At 38.1% G+C, this 21,070-nt stretch overlaps 1 protein-coding gene and 1 long non-coding RNA gene across 2 annotated transcripts; one reads left to right on the top strand and one right to left on the bottom strand.

The window, feature by feature from the left end:
• Positions 1-738: 738 nt before the first annotated feature.
• Positions 739-3,829, bottom strand: LOC125240046. The gene is made up of 5 exons (XR_007178584.1): positions 3,652-3,829; positions 2,871-3,006; positions 2,177-2,441; positions 1,359-1,532; positions 739-1,001 (listed from the first exon to the last, which is right to left on the bottom strand). It is a non-coding gene; the product is annotated as an uncharacterized LOC125240046 (long non-coding RNA).
• Positions 3,830-5,898: 2,069 nt separating this feature from the next.
• Positions 5,899-18,099, top strand: LOC125239893 (DNA/RNA-binding protein KIN17). The gene is made up of 7 exons (XM_048147659.1): positions 5,899-6,394; positions 11,856-12,048; positions 12,726-12,870; positions 13,561-13,738; positions 14,571-14,730; positions 16,545-16,667; positions 17,914-18,099. Exons 1-7 carry the CDS (start codon positions 6,087-6,089, stop codon positions 17,986-17,988), a joined length of 1,182 nt encoding a protein of 393 aa, XP_048003616.1. The 5' UTR covers positions 5,899-6,086; the 3' UTR covers positions 17,989-18,099.
• The last annotated feature ends 2,971 nt before the right edge of the window (positions 18,100-21,070 follow it).

Here is a 21,070-nt window from a genome sequence, read left to right as displayed (position 1 = left end):
TTTGCCCCCTTGTATAACAAATAACTATTATCGATAAACATAATTCGTGACAAAACATAACTTTCAATTCAGTATACATAAATACTTACACACGCATACAGGGCGCTATAGAGATTGATATGCAAGGAAAAGACATGCTACGCCGATTTTCCATGAACGGCTTATTTGTTTTTGCGATAAAAAATAAAATTCGGTTTTAATTAAATTTATAATATCATTTATTTTCCATTTTGTCATTAAACTCCATGATTACCATCCGTTACAGCAGTTTCCTGTAGGTACATATTCCATGCCCAATCATCACCAATTTCATCTCCATCATCATCGATTTCATCCGTCACCATCACAGAACTGCATAGATCTGGTATACTTATTTTTTTTTTTTTAATTGGGGACACCTTATACAGATCAACTTAGCCCCAAACTAAGCAAAGCTTGTATTATGGGTGCTAAGCGACGATATACATACTTAAATAGATAAATACATACTTATATACATAGAAAACATCCATGACTCAGGAACAAATAATTATCTGTGCTCATCACACAAATAAATGCCCTTACCGGGATTCGAACCCAGGACCGCGGCTTAGCAGGCAGGGTCACTATCACTACCGACTGAGCCAGACCGGTCGTCTTGGTATACTAAACGCCTGCTCGTAAGGCCCATTGTAGTTAGTTTTCCCGTTGAACGTGTAATGTTGAATAAATGAAATGAAATGAAATACAATAAATTAGTAAGATTTTCGCTTGTTTTAAAAATCAATGTAACAATGGAAATTCTACTTTAATCGTTTCTTAAAAGGTTCAAATTAGATTGCAACACTATGTACATTTTAATGTACATTGGGCCTTACAAGGGTAATGGATTCGATCCAGTCCACATACACAGCCACGTTGGTGAACATGCCAAGCTTTGCCAGCGAGCAGTTACGATGAGATATGTAGGACGCTATACCGACGAGAGTCTGGTTCTGAACAAGGGGGCTGCCAGAGTCGCCCTGAAAAAACCACAATATAAATATTAAATTTTGAAAAAAAAAACCGAGATGGACCGATTTTCATCAAACATGTCTAAGAACAAAAAAACACTCCCGACTTAGGGTGCGCGCAGACGGGCGACAAAGTTGCTTGGCGACTTTCGTATTTGTATGAAAAGTTGCGTCTAGGCCATGGTCGCGACAAAAAAGTCGCTGCCAAAAGTTGCCCGTGTGCGCGCTCTCTTATTCAGCTTTCGAACAACAAAAAAACTAAATCTAAATCAGTTCATCCGTTCGAAAGCTACGATGCCACAGACAGACAGACACACAGACACGTCAAACTTATAACACCCCGTTGTTTTTGCGTGACATACTCACATGACATAGTCCCGGTATGTCCTCAACCCGTTTTGTGCATATAGTTACTTCCTTCATCTGTTCCAAATATGGTTTAACAACCCTTTGTTCTTCTACTGGCAAATAAGATAAACATGATTCCGCGTCTAGAGCACGAACTTTCATACTCATTAAATATTTGGTCAGTTTGTCCGTCTGTAAAAAAATGTGAGATGAAGTAGAATATTTATAGTTGAGATGACGAGAGATAGGGGAGAATGGAAGAGGAAGACATGTTGTACCGACCCCACATAACGTGGGATAAGGGTAGGAGGAAGAAGAAGAAGTTAGACAATAAATTAATATCTTTAATAATAAAACTGCCGTAAGACACTGGACATATTAATCATGTAAAATCGGGTAACTCACGTAAAATTGTCGAAGATAGCTCGACATGTTTCGCTCCGTAACGAGGAGCATTTTCATTGAGCACGCGCGATACCATCGGCATCCCGCACGTCGGGCTACCATTGGCATCTCGCGTGCTCAATGAAAACGCTCCTCATTACGGAGCGAAACATGGCGAGCTATCTTCGACTATTTTACGTTTTGTCCAATTGTCTTCATAAAATGCGTGTCTTCCTGCTCTTCCTAAACCTTGACAGTGTCGTAATCATCGAAGAGCCATAACACTTAAAAATTGATTAAAAATGTAGGGACGAAGGATTAATTCCTATAGGAAATTGAATTTTTCGCCATTTATTTTTGTGCCAAGAGTTGGTTGAGCATCTATACATGAATTTATGTCGCATTGCAGTGTTGCGTTGCATTAATATATATGTTGTTAAACAATCCTTTACCTGGTCTTTTCCCTTCCGACGAAAATATGAACAGCATTAACCTGATAATTTCTCCCAGGGAGCGTTATAGGTTGGACTTTCTTGCTGAACTTCAACGACTTTGACAAGTGTATGAGAGCAACATCATTTATAGGGAAGATCGAATTGTGAAACAAACGAGTATTTCGGATGGACAATCACGTCATCTATGGTGTAAACTTTGCTGGTTTCAATGCTGTCTCCTCCGATATATGCTAGTTTAATTTTGAATTTCATGAATTTCAATCTGAAAAACAACCAGGTACCTATGGATCATTGAAAAAGATTTTTTGTTAAAGAGTTAGAGCTTTATGTTGAAATACACGAAAGCTGAAAAAATCGAACCCGAATGCCCGCAAAATTCGATTCGAATCGAATCGAACCCGCGGGTCTTCAGTTTCCGCGGCTAACGTCCTGACCACTAGACCAACCCCGCTCAAGAATCTATTTTAGAATTCTTCACTGATGCTAAGAATTCAATGATAGAAACCTTCACTTCGTTAAGGATTCAATTTACGCCCTTGTACGTTTGCTCCCTTGTAAACACAATCTACTATAACCGTTTCTGTGCGGATGACACAAGAGACGTTAAAGTCAATAAAAGTTGTTCGCCGCCACACGCTTAAAGTTTTCGAAAATGGAACACGCAACTGACGCAACGAATCGGTTAACTTACGTTACGCAGTGAGCCGCCGTGACCAGCCAACGATCAGAGATGATGGCCGCACCACAATGTTTAATGGATGCGAAGTATGGAGCGTCCGTTATGTTGGCACGAATGCCGTACCAAATGCGAGAAGACTGGTCTTCAACTGTAAAAAGCAACATTAAGAGGGTGCGCGACTTTTCGAAGCGACTTTTTTGTCGCGACCATGGGCTAGTATGAAAGTGTGCTCACGAAGCGACGCAACTTTTCATATTAAATACGTAAGTCGCCGAGCAACTTTGTAGCCCGTGGGCGCGCACCCTTAAAGAATTACAGAAAACAACACAAGAAAATAAATTTAGGACGGTTTAGATTGACATAGAAAAAGAGTAGAGTATCAGTTGGAAGGGGATGACCGAATCAAACGTTTCTCGACCAAATCGGAGAAATATTGTTATTCTAATAAATACATTCATAAACTCACACCCGTATTCCCAAACGGAATTAGATTAGCAGTGACACTTTTAATAGTTATTTGAGGGGGCAAAGTTGTATTTTAACGCCGAGTGTGAAATTGAAAAACACATGAAACGGCCACTCTTGACAGTTAAATAGAATCCTGAACTTGCGAGTTTTTTAACACACGAGAAGTAAAATACATTTGCACCCGAGTGTAACACAAAACTTTTCCCCTCACCATAGCGAGAAAACTGTGATATTTCAGTGACAGGTGGTAAATCATTTTATTAAAACCTACTTAAATTATATTACAACAAACTATATTTTGCTATTGATATGTCTTAAATCTTACCATTGACATCGTTTTCAAGAGCGTATATTGTAGTGAAAACGTTTAGTATTAGGACGGAAAACAGCACCATTTTTTTGTTTAATTTCAGAAGGCAGCTAGGCGATGTTCGACTTTAAAGGTGTTTTGAAAAAAACTTTCAATAAATATACGATAATGCCGGGTTCAGAACTTGACTGCTGCAAAGGTGTTATGAATGTTGTGATAGTCATTTAACTATCATTTTATTACTACTTTTATCCAAGAATTCCGTAGTTAATAGGGTAAGTGTACTTGTATAGTGATCCTAAAATTGAATCTTCTATGATAAATATACAAGTTGCATTATATTCTCAAAATTTTCGAATTACGGAAAAAGGAGAATGGGTATTTTGTCCCATGAGTAGTAGTAGATATTACAGGTGGGACATAGCTCGTTTGAAAAGGCTTATTAATAATAGCATTATTTTGTTGTATGACACCAACTTTGAATCACTTGCAAGGACTGAGTTATTTAAAAAAAAATATAGAAATTTCTCGTATAAATTGCCACTGAGAATATTCTCTTCAAGATTAGGGTGTGTTACGCAATGTTCTCAAAAGTTGACGATCGCTTCATTTGATGTTTTAGTTACACACTGGCAATTTGTTCTCAACTCATAAATGTCATAGCAATTGACCCTTAGTGCGTTTCACATTATCCGATCCGATATCGGATGTCGGACCGATATCCCATACAACACAGGCGCCATCTTGGATTTTTTCTATTGAAATCCTTCCGACATCCGTTATCGGATCGGATAATGTGAAAAAAGCTTTGGCAATAAATGTAAAAGAACAATGCCGAAACTTCACTTCGGTGCCTTTCGAAATACAGACAGAAATAAAAAACCGGCCAAGAGCGTGTCGGGCCACGCTCAGTGTAGGGTTCCGTAGTTTTCCGTATTTTTCTCAAAAACTACTGAACCTATCAAGTTCAAAACAATTTTCCTAGAAAGTCTTTATAAAGTTCTACTTTTGTGATTTTTTTCATATTTTTTTAACTTATGGTTCAAAAGTTAGAGGGGGGGGACGCACTTTTTTTTCCTTTAGGAGCGATTATTTCCGAAAATATTAGTATTATCAAAAAACGATCTTAGTAAACCCTTATTCATTTTTAAATACCTATCCAACAATATATCACACGTTAGGGTTGGAATGAAAAAAAAAATCAGCCCCCACTTTACATGTAGGGGGGCTACCCTAATAAAACATTTTTTTCCATTTTTTATTTTTGCACTTTGTTGGCGTGATTGATATACATATTGGTACCAAATTTCAGCTTTCTAGTGCTTACAGTTACTGAGATTATCCGCGGACGGACGGACGGACGGACGGACGGACGGACAGACAGACATGGCGAAACTATAAGGGTTCCTAGTTGACTACGGAACCCTAAAAATGCTGATATCTGGCGCATGGCTGAGCACTAGTGCGTTTACCTTAACATGTTTATGTTATACTACGCATGACGCATGTCCTAGGCAAGGCATGTGTTTAAAAGATAAGTAAATCATATGCATGAGTTTAATACACATACCTTTACTTTTAGAAATAGATTGAGCGCAACGCCAACAAACTGCTCCGCAGTTTGGCGAAACATTAATGTAAGGTACCCACAGTAAATTGTAATTTTTGATAAAAAAAAAATGTTTCATTTTCATTAATTACGGAATAAATAGATAGAGAGTAAACCCACAAACTACTAAGAAGATAAACCTCAAGACCTTCGTATCTTCTTAGTAGTCTGTGATATAGACTACCGGGACGTGCCATAAGCCAGAATGAGAAAGAGATTATCTCTTTCTCGTTTATACGATGACCTCGGCACAACCCGGTATTGTGTTAATTGGAGTATGGTCAGGTATGCTTGTCTGAGTCATGTCAGATGTCAGACAGGATAATTTAGTCACCAATCTGATTAATTTTAAATAAATTTTGATCAAATCATGCGGACACGATCGCCAATCAGGGTCGCTTTTTTCCAACACTGATTATGATTGGACATACAGACCCCAGAAAACTAATGGTGAATAGTAATTAGCGTTTAGTTTAATAAATTTTGAGCGCTCAAATTTCAACATAAATTAAAAATTGGTGAACAAACTGGAAATTGACACTAATTTAGTAATTTCATCAAATCGGTCCGTCTGGCTAGCCTACTTGGACTTTACAGACCGCACTTTTAAATTTAAGTGCTCTGGCAACACTAAAGCATGGCTGTCAGTTTAACGTCGTCTTGGCGTGACGTGCTTATCGTTTATTGTGTAATTTTGTGCTGTTTTTACGATAAATTTAATATTTTTTGCTTAAAAACATAATCAAAACCATTTACACTGTTATTTATATAACAGAAGTCATAAATCAAACTCAAGTTGCCCAGAAAACTACTGGCGTAACACGCGAAAACCCCATCAAAGATGGGTGGTAAAGCTGAAAAAGGCACACCAAAGTACATAGCGAACAAAATAAAAGCCAAAGGCCTTCAGAAGCTGCGTTGGTACTGCCAGATGTGTCAGAAACAGTGTCGTGACGAGAATGGGTTCAAATGTCACACCATGTCGGAGTCTCATCAGAGGCAACTGTTATTATTTGCTGATAATGCTTCGAAATACATCGATGAGTTCTCGAAGGAATTCGCGGATGGTTATGTCGAGCTGTTGAGGCGGCAGTTTGGGACGAAGAGGGTGAATGCGAATAAAGTTTATCAGGATTACATTTCGAACAGGTAAGGCAGATTCAAAGACAAATATAGTAAACAGAAAGTTAGTATAACCAGGGGCGGCTCACTCCGCGATTCTATCGCCGCGCTACAAGTACATCCTGGCGGCCGCGAGTTCGCGGCCTACTCAGGGGTGGCGCGCGTTCTCACAGAATGCACGTTCGAACTTTCTATTGTTACTTTATGTCGCGAAGATTTTTTAAGCGATGCCCGCGTGTGGAATGGCTAATAATACTTAGTTAAATAGACATATTGAATAAAATAAATACCATACGACATTCTTACACAGATCTACTATCGATTAAGCCCCACGGAAAAGTTCAATAAGGCTTATGATGTTGGAACTTGAACAAAAATATATAAATACAGCATATATACCTACAAAGTACCCAAGACTTGAATATAATAGTATAACATTTTATGTGAGTATAATTCGTTTGGATCCATTGGTAACCCTATCACCGGACGCCGCGCACGTGCGGCTCGTTTCTTTGTAAGAATTTTGTAGGTATTTAAAAAGGCGGCATTTCGGGAACATCAAAACAGTGGGCCTTCTGTACTTGTACTATTATATATTGTGGTATAACTACAAAAGAAAATTTTGAAAAACCCCCAACCGCGACATAGTGGACCGATTTTCAGATGTTTCTGCTAATCAAAAGTTCAAAAGAGTCACAAGTTGTCAGATTATTTTTTGTTCAATAGTTCTTTATTTGCATTAGAGATGGGCCAATATTTGGTAAATATTCGGTATTCGACAAGTTTTTCAATGTCCGTATTCGGCCAAATGATTGCAAAATTATTTCCATTACAACTAACCCTTAAATGAATTGCTATGCTCAGCTTTCAGCCCTGTTGGGGATATTACCAGGTTGATGATGAAAACTATTACTTGTACCATCACATTTACTTTATTCACTTATAACAAACATATTAACAACCAATTTACAATAAATAATTCAAGACTTCTTCACTACTACTCGTCTGTACTCGAACTGCCCCCCGTCACTGCTTGTCCGCCATTTTTATAACATTCCAACATGGCGGAAACCCAGTGACTACTATTAGTCAATTGATATTCTTTAATACTTTCATCATAAATGACAGTAAGATAAATCAAAATAAGGCATTAATAAATAATTACTCTAACAGCTCGGCCATCCTGTTCGAGGCGAGACCCTTCGCCAAAACTTAATGTGAAATAATTCAAAAGAAAGACAATATCAGTTTATACAAGAAAAAGATTATAAAAGTGTAGTATAATATGCATTTGAAATAATTCTTAAACAATAGAAACACAAAACATCACTTCACTTCATACCGATACCTTTACCCCATAATTACGATATCCTATAAAATGGATTTTTAAATATTTCCATAAATCTTATCAAGAAATATAGGCCCGTGAAAAATAAATATATGAATAACATTAACTTCGATACAATTAAATTAATTACATCTAATTAAATTCATTACATCCAATTGAATTCATTACATCTAATTAAATTATGATAATTAAATTAATTTCACAAGTTATAAACATATTTAAGTAAACAATGCAACACTTCACTTCACACTTCACTCGCGAAACAAGCAAAAAGAACACATTTACACGGTTTTATGACATCACCACCTCATCACACGATTGAATGAAATTCCCGTGCCGCCACGGGCTTTGGCAACATGATGTACCCGTCCGCTGCAACAGCATCATGGGCCACCCAAGCTCTGTCAGCCTGGATAGTGCTGCCGATGCTGCTCATCACGGACGCCGGACATTGCGCCGCCAGACGCAAGCTCGCGTACCATGCCAGCGTATGAGGACCCACGGTGGACGATCGAAACAGAGGTATCTTTACCCTGACCCTCTCACCTGGGCACTCCTGGGTCGGAAGTGAATCTACACCCCGACCCTCTCACCTGGGCACTCCTGGGTGGTAAACGAATACCAGACCCTGGCCCTTTCACCTGGACGCTCCTCGGTCCTTGATCTGAAACTTGCAACACTTTCTTTAGGAACATAATTTCGACTGTCTTCGAAATTATGGTAAAACGATTATGGTTCGGTAATCAATTCAATAAGTCATAATGTATCGATAGTCGTTATGATTAATTAAATTATTGTCATCGTCTATTAATATATCTACTGTTTATATATACTGAGTAATTATATTCAAGATTTTTCAGATGTATATATCATACACATTTACAGAATCTTTAAATACTCAAATGACCTGTCAATAAAATATCGCGCCTAGTTAATATTTACCATTTGTAACGTAAACATATTATATTACGCAACCATTTAAGACTAATCGCAAGTACACGACTACGGTCACAGAATATATAATAGTACAAGTACAGAAGGCCCACTGCTTTGATGTTCACGACATGCCGACTTTTTAAATACCTACAAAATTCTAACAAAGAAACGAGCCGCACGTGCGCGGCGCCTGGCGATAGGGTTGCCTACAGATTAAAACGATTTAATACTCAGATAAAATGTTATACTATTATATTCAAGTCTTGGGTACTTTCTAGGTATATATATAGTATTTATATATTTTTGTTTAAGTTCCAACATCACAAGCCTTATTGAATCTTTTCGGGGGACTTAATCAATAGTAGATCTGTGTAAACATGTCCTATGGTATTTATTTTATTCATGATATCTATTTAACTAAGCATTATTAGCCATTTCACACGCGGACATAGCATATGAACCTTAAAAAAAACTCGCGACGTAAAGTAACATTAGAAAGTGCGAACGTGCGTTCCGTGAAAACACGCGCCACCCCTGATTAGGCCGCGAACTCGCGGCCGCTGGCATGTACTTGTAGCGCGGCGATAGAATCGCGGAGTGAGCCGCCCCTGCTACGGTGTAGGTCCTTATTATTATTTTTTTTTATCCTGTTATTATTATTATTATTTTAGGTACTAGCTAAGATTGATGCAATAGTATGCCGAAATAGAAAAACTCTTTGTACATATACTATTTAGGTTACAGGTCAACAATAGCGACACCCGTCAGACATTATATACATAATCTCTTTTTTTTTATAAATACCGTGTCGTATGAAAAACCAAATACGATATCCTACGTATCTTTATTCGCGCTGATTACAAGCCGCAAGTGGTAAGCAATTCATTTAATTATCAAAAAATCTATTCACACATAAAGCAAGTATATATTTTCTTTTCATGAAGAGCTATCGCGAATTTAAAGACAAAAGATTATTAATGTTTGCTCTCTAGATTTCAAATTGCACATTTTCAATTTATTTCTTTTATCTATGAAAGGGAAACTAGTCGTTAGTAACGATTTTATTTTAAATCTAATAGGTCTCTTCATAACCGATACAAAGTTTAAGTACTTCACTTTTAATATTTTACGAGCTAAACCTGCTAGGTAATAAGTTTTATATGTTATCAATAAAGTCTCTTTTTTTGTTACTTTATTCTTGATCACCTAAGACTATAAAACATGTAAAGAACTGGATACACGTATTACACGTAGCCAAAAGATAAATATGTAATTATTGCTGTACTGCTTTATCCAATCAAAAGTCGCAAATAATATACATTCTGATATTAAGGCACAGTCATTTATGTTGTACTTTTATATTCATGTTTCATGTATTTATAAAGGTTGAAATGAAAGTCTTTCACGTTCATCAACGTGCTTAAATGTTATGCACGTATATCCACGCGCTTTGAATCTCGCACGTTCATCCACGCGCTTTAAATCTCGCACGTTCATCCACGCGCTCTAAATCCCGCACGTCCATCCGCGTGCGTCAACCATTTATTCCACAAGATACGATTCATTGTGCAATACCCTGGCTCAAGTCATTATTTTATACTGGGGCCAAAATACTCGAGTTTACGCGTACATATGACTCTATGACCTACATATGACTGACTCTACATATGACTGACTCTACATATGACTGACTCTACATATGACTGACTCTACATATGACTGACTCTACATATGACTGACTCTACATATGACTGACTCTACATATGACTGACTCTACATATGACTGACTCTACATATGACTGACTCTACATATGACTGACTCTACATATGACTGACTCTACATATGACTGACTCTACATATGACTGACTCTACATATGACTGACTCTACATATGACTGACTCTACATATGACTGACTCTACATATGACTGACTCTACATATGACTCTACATATGACTACATATGACTCTACATATGACTCTACATATGACTCTACATATGACTCTACATATGACTCTACATATGACTCTACATATGACTCTACATATGACTCTACATATGACTACATGTGACCATCACCCATGTCATGTCACATGCACCATAATATATAAGCATATCAAGATTGAATCGTTATTCTTAAGAAGCAAACAGATATTACTTTATTTACTAATAGTCTGAAACATGTCTTAATGATATTTATTCACACCATAGATGTAATTTTTCGATTTCCCATCGAATTATCACTCATGATCACCATGGTAAAATGCGAAGAATTTTGTTTTATACGTTACTTTGATTAAATAATTCTGCCATCACTGGCCATTATAAAATAGTATTCATAAATGTGGTAGCATACCGTCAACAATCAAAATGAGATCAATCAGTCCAATTCGTGAAATAAAACGTTGAAAAACAACACATTACAATTCGTTGAGTTTTAAAACTTTAAAACGCTAAACATTTTTATAACGAGTTATCATAAAATATCTGAAGATGATTAGAGATACAACTTACTCTCCATTATTCATACCAGGGATTGGCAACCTTATTATCAAAGTTGTTTATTTAAATTCAGTACTTAACAGAATTAAACTACCCACAATTGCACAACTTCAATTTTAACGGTTAATATAATATGTTAAATTCACTATTAAATATGTATTTGCAAATGAACAGGAATCGTTTTTGTTCAAAATCGTACTTAAAGCATTAAATATCAAAATTAAGAACTGCATTATAATTCTCAGTTTGAATTGAGATCAACTTTTCATAAGTATACATAATTTTTACCAATCTTGTGTTACCGGACACGAGGGATTAAATTATTGAAGTACTTTATGAGAACATATTTTACACAGCGTATTTCATTCAGCATGAATGTTTAATTGTTTATCTGATCTGTATAACTTGATAAGCTCGAATATGTATAATTATATTATAATAACAGAATACAACAGCAGGACAATTGCCTCGTTGGAATAAATTACACCACTTTTCGGAAACAACATAAAATGGCTTGTGTTTAACAACTCGAGGCATCGTTAAATAAAGCAGTCGTTTAATCAGAACTTTATTTCTATTGATAAGATACAAATTTACTTTACTCATAATTCCACGATTTTTTCAGCCCTTACCTTAAACATGTAATTGTGCTCTATTCTGACAAAACTGACTAATTTCTATAGTATTATGTATTACGTTTCAGAGACCATCTACACATGAACGCCACCCAATGGGAGACGCTCACAGAGTTCGTCAAGTGGCTCGGCCGGGAGGGCAAATGTGTGGTTGACGAGACGGAGAAAGGCTGGTTCGTAGCTTACATCGACCGGGATCCTGCTGCTGTAGCTGCCATGGAAGCTAAGGCGAAGAAGGAGAAAATGGATAAAGATGATCAGGTACTAATATAAAAATGGGTTGCCTACTAACCCCTATTTCGAGGGTTTACTGGTGAAACCATAAATCGAGATAATTGCTAACAAAGTTCGAATTTCAAAAACCAGTTTGCTCAACTTATCGGGTTTCACCAGTAAACCCTCGATTTTTAACCCCCAACGCAAAAACGACGTGTCTGTCTGTTTGTCTGTCTGTGTGTGTGTCTGTCTGTCTGTGGCATTGTAGCTCCCGAACGGATGAACCAATTGGAATTTTTTTTGTCTGAAAGCTGAGTTAGTCGGGAGTGTTCTTAGCCATGTTTCATGAAAATGTCGTCATACTATGTTGTGGTTAGGTTATTAGATAATGTCAAGGAGTGGCAACTCAATAAATAAATATTGGCATAGGCCTCCTCCGACAGATCAACATAGCCCCAAACTAAGCAAAGCTTGTATTATGGGTGCTAAGCGACGATATACATACTAATATAGATAAATACATACTTATATGTTACACAGAAAACATCCATGACTCAGGTACTCTGTGTTCATCTCGCAAATACATGCCCTTACCAGGATTCGAATCCAGGACTATGCCCCCTAGGCCAGATCGGTCGTCAAACATGGTACTTTTTTTTTAAGAACACCCTAAATGATCTTAATCTTTATATAACGTTATTGTATTTGTTGTTGTATTATAGGAAAGAATGCTGGAGTTTATCCAGAAGCAAGTAGAACGGGGGAGGAAAGAGGGAGACGACGGCACACCCTCCTACACTGAGTTCAAGCGAGAGAGCAGTCAGGAACGCATCTCTCTCAGTCTCAACCTTAAGAGGAAACCTGAAGGCAAGTTCTAGTCATTGACTTAAATATTTAAAAAAAAAAAACATTTATTTCAGAACATGTGTCCATAGTTTGTTAGTAACAATGACAAGACATCTTAAATAACTATATATGTATGTTATCTATTATAACTATATAACTTAAATAGCTATATACATTATTTATTTTAACTATAATCAGAGATCGGAATTTTTGCGATATTCTTAGTGACTTACATCATTTTAATGACTTTTAGTATGAGTGACGCTCAAAATTCCGATCTCTGATTATTATATACATATATCATATTATCTATTTTATTTTTATTTATATATTTATCTATTTTGTAAGGACAGGGCCAAGAAAAAATGCGAGCCTAGAGAGTAGTACATGCGAATCCGCATGTGTAATGCGAACTCATTAACCAAAGTCGTTGTAGCGTTCCACTACAGCACATCAAACAAGCTCCGTTGAAATTATATGGATTGCCTTATCCTTACTCTTCAAATCTTTGGAGCTTTTAGAGTCACTTTCAAGAATTAATTGAGACAATTGTAATCGTTCGAGTCTGACAACGTGACGTTGAGAAGTTGTAAATATCTCTCCAATTTTTTTTAAATTGAGTTTCCTTCATAACTTCATAATTTTTGAAGGACTAGGTACTCGTATCAGATCTTTTTTTGCACATGTCTAAGGAAATCATTTATATTTCAGATAAAAAACCAGAACTCCTCACATCTGCGTTAAAATCTAAAAGTAAAGAAGAATCCTCAAGCAAGGAGAAGGAGGAACCTTCCAGCAAGAAATCAAAAGAAGATAAAGAAAGAAGCAAGAAAAATGCTTTGGAGGAGATTATGGAGATGGAGCAACGGGTTAAAGAGAAAAATAAAAGGTAAAGTTTTGATGGATTTTGGGCTCATCCATTAATTAGGTCACGCCAATTTCATGATTTTGACCCATCCCTCCCCCCTTGTCACATTAAACTACACCCCCCCCCCCCTAGTGTGACGTTACATTCAGATTCTTAGTTTAGGAAGGTAAAAATCACAAGAACACTTTGAAATAGTCTTAAGGCTGCTTTCAAGAAAAACGTCAAAATAATGTAAAATGGATAGTTTTAGTCGGTGAAATACTACACTTGCCGTTATCTAATAGATATATTTAATTCAAGTTTCAATTAAAACATCTTTTTATCTTGATTCTTATCAGACGGGATTTTCGAAAACTAATTCACTAAAGTATTATAAAATTTGGTTCTAATTAACCATAATCAGAATAAAATATTGTATTGTAATTATTTTGACGACCGGTCTGGCCTAGCACGTAGTGACCCTGCCTGCTAAGCCGCGGTCCCGGGTTCGAATCCCGGTAAGGGCATTTATTTGTGTGATGAGCACAGATATTTGTTCCTGAGTCATGGATATTTCTATGTATATAACATACATACAATCACACCTGTATCCCATAAAGGGGTAGGCAGAACACATGAAACTACTAAAGCTTCAGTGCCACTCTTGGCAAATAAGGGGTTGAAAGAAAACCAAACTGTGGCATTGCAGTGACAGGTTGCCAGCCTCTCGCCTACGCCACAATTTAACCCATATCCCATAGTCGCCTTCTACGACACCCACGGGAAGAAAGGGGGTGGTGAAATTCTTAACCCGTCACCACACAGGGTCAGGATATTTATTTATATTTTATTATATTTATTTATTTCCTTACAGAAAAGACTACTGGCTGACCGAGGGTATACTCGTCAAAATCGTAACCAAATCTTTAGGAGACAAGTACTATAAGAGGAAAGGAGTGGTAGAAAAGGTGATCGAGAAATATGGCGCTGAAGTCAAACTTGTGGATGAGGGTACCAGGATCAAGTTAGACCAGGTGAGTTTCTGACCAGAAATTTGAATACTGTTATTTTTATTGGAGCTCAGTGGCCTATTTCACAACAGTGACAAAAAGGCACAGTCAAAGGTTATGACACATGGCGCCACGTTATTAGTCCATTGCACAGATGAAGAATTTCATACGTGAGAGCGAGAAGATATTTTTCTCTCTCTCACACTGTCTCTTGACTTGCCTAGACCATCGACCTACAATAGGGACTGAGCTCACACTTTTTTTGCCATACTAAATTGAACCTTATCACTGGCGCATAAAGGCGTTCTTGACAGACTAGCAAAAGTGTGTCCACATGAGAGGGTCAAAGTTGGGGCTGGTGTCCCTCTCGCACGTGTGACCAGTGTTAAAAAATTACTATAGTAGTAGTATTTTTACCTGTATGATAACTAAGTTTATAAACTTCTTAAATTATTTTCGTATTATATCGAGGCAAGGGTATTAATACCTTGTAACGAATTGGTAAGTCATTATTATGAAGCCATAAAACCAAAAAATTGCGCAATTATTAAAAACCTTCAATTGGGTATTAGTAGATTTGGTAGTAACTTTGAATATTGACTGGTATCCCCAAATGATGACAGTGATGACGTCATTCAAATGATTTTGATAGTGGTAATAAGTGCGAGAGGGACACCAGCCCCAACTTTAACCTCTCATGTGGACACACTTTTTGGCCTAACAACTCATTCTGGTTTAATTATAATTCTGTGGCCTAGACACTTGCAGAGGCGCCGCCTGGCGGGATAAAATGTCAGTGTGCCTCTTCATTGTCGCCCGACTGTTACACTTCGTCGTTCATTGCCTAATGTTACTTATCTACCCAGAAATGACGACGACCGGTCTGGCTCAGTCGGTGGTGACCCTGCCTGCTAAGCCGCGGTCCTGGGTTCGAACCCGGTAAGGGCATTTATTTGTGTGATGAGCACAGATATTTGTTCCAGAGTCATGGATGTTTTCTACGTATATAAGTATGTATTTATCTATTTCAGTATGTATATCGTCGCTTAGCACCCATAGTACAAGCTTTGCTTAGTTTAGGGCTAAGTTGATCTGTGAAAGGTGTCCCCAATATTAAAAATATATATATATAGGATTGTGTCAATGTCACTGTGGTGAAGTAGCCCGCAGTTGAAAAAGTTTTGGTGTTTTAAATAAATTTAAATTAAACACTCTATGCTTCAATAACCATAGATTAAATATAAGAAGATCATATTATCCCATACATTAAAATGCGACCGCCTAAGAACGCGCATACACTACACCACACATAGATTGCGCCACAAAAAAACCTTGTTGCCATCGTTTTTTTTTTTTAATACCACGTCGGTGGCAAACAGGTATTCGGCCCGCCTGATGGAAAGCGGTCACCGTAACCTATGGACGCCTGCAACTCAAGGGGTGTCACGTGCGCGTAGTCGACCCATTAGAAACTTGTACACTCCTTTTTTGAAGAACCCCATACTGTAGTTCATATCTGTAGTTGTTTGGAGATTGGCGTTGTCACTTTCGAGCCATAAATGATTAATCTTTGTCAAAAGTGACACTTAACGCCATCTACAAGTATAATCATTAATCGAAAGCTAAAAGACATTTTTTTTGTGGCGCCATCTATGTGTGATGTAGTGTATGCGCGTTCTTAGGCGGTCGTATTTTAATGTATGGGATGGTATGACCTTATATTCAATCTATGCTATAACTCCCGTTTCGCCTGCATACAATTACACATTTACTGCAGAAGTGTGATGAAAAATGTGACCCTACAAGGCACACTAACCTCTTTTATTTCCTTTTTTTAGAACCACCTGGAAACAGTTATACCATCGCCTGGACGCAGCGTTTTGTTTGTGAACGGACCGCACCGCGGCGCTAAAGGAGTGCTGAAGGAGATCGACACTGATAACTTCTGCTGTATAATAGAGGTAGGAACAGAGCAAAAATAATCAATTAACACATTCACTAAAATCGCTGAAAATAGAAATTGTCAACAATGTAAACTATTATATAAAACTAGCTTAGGACATTCTTACACAGATTGACTGAGGCCCACGGTAAGCTCAAGAAGGCTTGTGTTGTGGATACTCAGACAACGATATATATAATATATAAATAACTAGCGACCCGCCCCGGCTTCGCATGGGTACTATACCTACATGTAAACCTTCCACTAGAATCACTCTATCTATTTAAAAAAACCGCATTAAAATCCGTTGCGTAGTTTTAAAGATTTAAGCATACACAGGGACATAGGGACAGAAAAAGCTACTTTGTTTTATACTATGTAGTGATTATACATAGAAAACATCCATGACTCAATTATATTGATTTATTAGGAAAAGTGCTATTAGCCTAACCATAAGAGCTAGAGACATTCAATCTGAAGGTTATATACAGTCGTCGGCGGTCGGCCATACGTCACTAACGGTCGCTCCTCGGTAAAAACAAAATCTTATAGTTAAAATGGTACAAATAGACAGTAGTGAAGTAAAAAGCCTACTTGTGAACCTTTTACAGCCACTCGAGCAAAAAGTGAGTGATTTAAGTGCGAAATTGCAAGAAATATGTAATGAAATGTGCGCAATAAAATCCGCAATTACGAAAAAAAAATTGCTTGTAATATGTGAGTTTTCGAAACTTTTGTATGATCAGGGTGACATGAGGCGTAGCAGAAAGTCAAATAATAAAATTTTCTTTTAACATTTGGTTGATAAAATAGTACATTACGATACAAGTGCGGAAAAAGGAAGTTCGAAACGATTGGCGATAAATTAAAACACGAGTTACGAATTTCCTTTGCGCACGTGTATCGTACGACGTTTTTCAGTACAGATGGCCCTCTGAAATTTCGATCTGACAAGAAATTAACCATTTCTCGCACTAGTGCGTAAAAAAAGCACCATCTGTACTGAAATAGTTATTAAGATAGTCACTTATGTGACTATTCATTCCCATCGAAAAGGCAATGAACATTTCGTCACTACTTTAAAAAAAAACTTGTATCTTCGTCTGTCAATGAAAAGAAAATTGTAGTAAGTATGTATGGGATGCATATAGACTTCCTGCGTTTTAACTTTGAGAAGCAGCGTGAGATACGAGATTTTTTAAAAGTAGTGACGATTTGTTTAGTTTTATGAAAACAGTTAAATTAAATGTTTTTTTTTTTTTCAGATAACCAGCGGCTCGCAATCAGGGCGAGTAATAAAAGATGTGCAGTACGAAGATATTAGTAAATTGGCCGCGTGACAGTGATAAAGTGACTAAGTGAAACAAGTCAAGTGAAAGTGACATAAATTGATACCGTGAAACTACAGTTCGGTACTGAAATGGACAAGTTTGCTCTTGCTGATGGCGTAAATAAATTATTTTAGTTATATGTTGTTTTTTATTAATTTCAACAGAGGGGGTAAACTGCCTTTTCGTCACGCTAGGTGGCGCCACTGTAGCAGCCTGCTGTCATTGATGAATTGCATCATCATCATCCTCCTTGCGTTATCCCGGCATTTGCCACGGCTCATGGGAGCCTGGGGTCCGCTTTGACAACTAATCCCAAGATTTGGCGTAGGAACTATTTTTACGAAAGCGACTGCCATCTGACCTTCCAACCCGAAGGGTAACTAGACCTTATTGGAATTAGTCCGGTTTCCTCACGATGTTTTCAAAATATCAAATGACATTTCGCACATAAGTTCCGAAAAACATTGGTGTGCGAGCCGGGGTTCGAACCCGCGACCTCCGGAACGAAAGTCGCACGCACTTACCGCTAGGCTACCAGCGCTTCGTCATTGATAAATTACATAGTCTGGCAAAAAACAGTAAAATTAGAAGAGGCAAATGGTCGAGTTGTCCCTTTTTCACGTAATAATATACACGGGACTACAGTTTTGTCATAGTTTCTACTTTTTTATGCCAAGCTGTCTTTTGCCACAGTATAATAAAGAGTACTATCGTACAGTATTGCCACTCCCGCCCACCCCCTCTCGGTTACCTCACAGTTACCGCCTGTCAAAAACGTTAACAGTCGACCTGTCATATTTCACTTATACAAGCAATAAGCATGGTACGCGTTCACCTACACGAGCTTAGACTGTGTGCTAGGAACGCGCCTCTTTCATATATTTGATCGCCAGCCAGTGTCCGAGATGTGCTTTTGCTGTTGTGCTTTCTAATTTTTGTTGGCTTAAGTAATAACAGATTCTGTGCTTCGTATGGTCACACCTCGGACACTGACGATCAAATATATGAAAGAGGCGCGTTCCTAGCACACATAGACTGTGCATAGCTCGTGTAGGTGAACGCGTGCTATGCTTGTATGAGTGAAATATGTCAGGTCGACTGTTAGCGTTTTTGACAGGCGATAACTGTGAGGTAACCGAGATGGGGTGGGCGGCACTTTCAGCGGGGAGCGGGAGTGGCCATACTGTACGATAGTACTCTTTATTATACTGTGGTATGGTATGGTATACTCTTGGGTCGACTCGTTCGTTTTTCGTCACGTTCCTAAATTTGTCCGATTCTGCTTTCGTCAGCCATTCTTCATTCGTCAACTTAGTCTGCAGTCATTATCGTCTTTGACCATAATGAGTTGTTGGCTTTTTTCTTATTTCGACTCAATCGTTTTTCGTCATTTCGTATTTGGTCATATTCTAAGTTGGTACCGAACTAAGAATACGAAAAAACACGAAAAACATAGATTTAACAGTGAACATGCCGAAAGAAGATTATGACGAGTACAGAACGAAACGAATTAAGATAAAGATGAACAACGAAATTGACCGTAGTTGAGAAAGTCCATCGATGATCGTGACGAATAAAGAATGGCTGACGAAAGCAGAATCGGACAAATTTAGGAACGTGACGAAAAACGAACGTGTCGACCCAAGAGTATACCCTTCGTATGTACAGCAGTTTAATTTTCGAAAAAATGTATGTTTATTTGTCTTTCAGGGTACTGTTGTGTCAGGGCTATCTGGTTGAAATTTCACACTGACAATCCATACTAGCTAATATTATAAATGGGAAAGTGTGTGTGTCTGTTTGTTTGTCCGTCTTTAACGGCAAAACGGAGCGACGAATTGACGAGATTTTTGAAGTGGAAATAGTTGAAGGGTCGGAGAGTGACATAGGCTACTTTTTGTCTCTTTCTAACGCGAGCGAAGCCGCGGGCAAAAGATAGTTCTATCTAAATACTTAGTTTCAACCAATCAATGAGTTTTTCGGAATTTATGTGCGAAATGTCATTTGATATTTGCCAGTCGCTTTTCGGTGAAGAAAAACATCGTGAGGAAACAGGACTAATTCCAATAAGGTCTAGTCTACCCTAATAATACCTGGGTAGCCCTGAAGACTGCTGTTTTGGACACGGCGAAACAACTTTCCGGTGTGGCAGTATCTAAAGCGGACTGGATGAGTGACACTACCTGGAACGCGGTCAAAGAAAGGAAAGCATTGAAGGCAAAGGGTCTATCCACGCAGGAAGAGCGACAAGAGTATTCACAACTTAGCACTCTGGTTCAACGACAATGTAGAAATGACAGAAACCAGTTCATAGACTCCATGTGTGACGACATAGAAAAGTTTGCCAGGGGAGCTCATGCTAGGGACATGTTCCAGAGGGTTAAAGTACTTGCCAAAGAGCATAAACCCAGGTCATGGTCTATTAGTGATGACAAGGGAATCCCGATCCTAGACCAGGACCGAGTACTAGCAAGGTGGAGGGACTACTGCCAGAAGCTCTACAGTGCAAGCGACGACGAGTCTGCGTATATTAGGCTTGACTACGGAGATAGAGAGCCTGATATTTTGCTTAGCGAAGTAGAAACTGCAATAGCTAAGCTCAAACTGAAGGCTTGTGGTGGTGATGGGCTTACCGCACAATTGCTCAAGCGTCTAGGTCCGGACGGCAACAGAATAGTGCTCAGCATTTGTCAAAAGGTCTGGAGGACAGGCAGCTGGCCAGATGATTGGGTTGAGTCGACCATAATCCCCTTACATAAGAAAGGATCCACCTTGAAATGCGAAAATTACCGGACTATTTCTCTCGTTTCGCATGCGGGTAAAATTCTGTTGCATATCATTAACAGGAGACTGGAGCATTTCATTAAAGGACAAATCGCGAAGGAACAAGCTGGGTTTGTAAAATGCAAAGGTACACGAGAGCAAATACTTAACATACGGCAGCTCATAGAGAAATGCAGAGAATTTTTTGTACCGGTAGCTTTCTGCTTTATCGACTACGCAAAGGCGTTTGACTGCATAAGCTGGTCTAAAATGTTCGAGGTGATGAAGGAGATGGGTATACCCGAACACCTGGTGTTCCTTGTGCAGA

The sequence above is a fragment of the Leguminivora glycinivorella genome, chromosome 26, assembly GCF_023078275.1.
Source record: "Leguminivora glycinivorella isolate SPB_JAAS2020 chromosome 26, LegGlyc_1.1, whole genome shotgun sequence".
In the NCBI taxonomy this organism is placed as follows: domain Eukaryota; kingdom Metazoa; phylum Arthropoda; class Insecta; order Lepidoptera; family Tortricidae; genus Leguminivora; species Leguminivora glycinivorella.
Note: the sequence above shows the minus strand (reverse complement) of the source record. Positions and strands in the feature narration are given on the sequence as shown.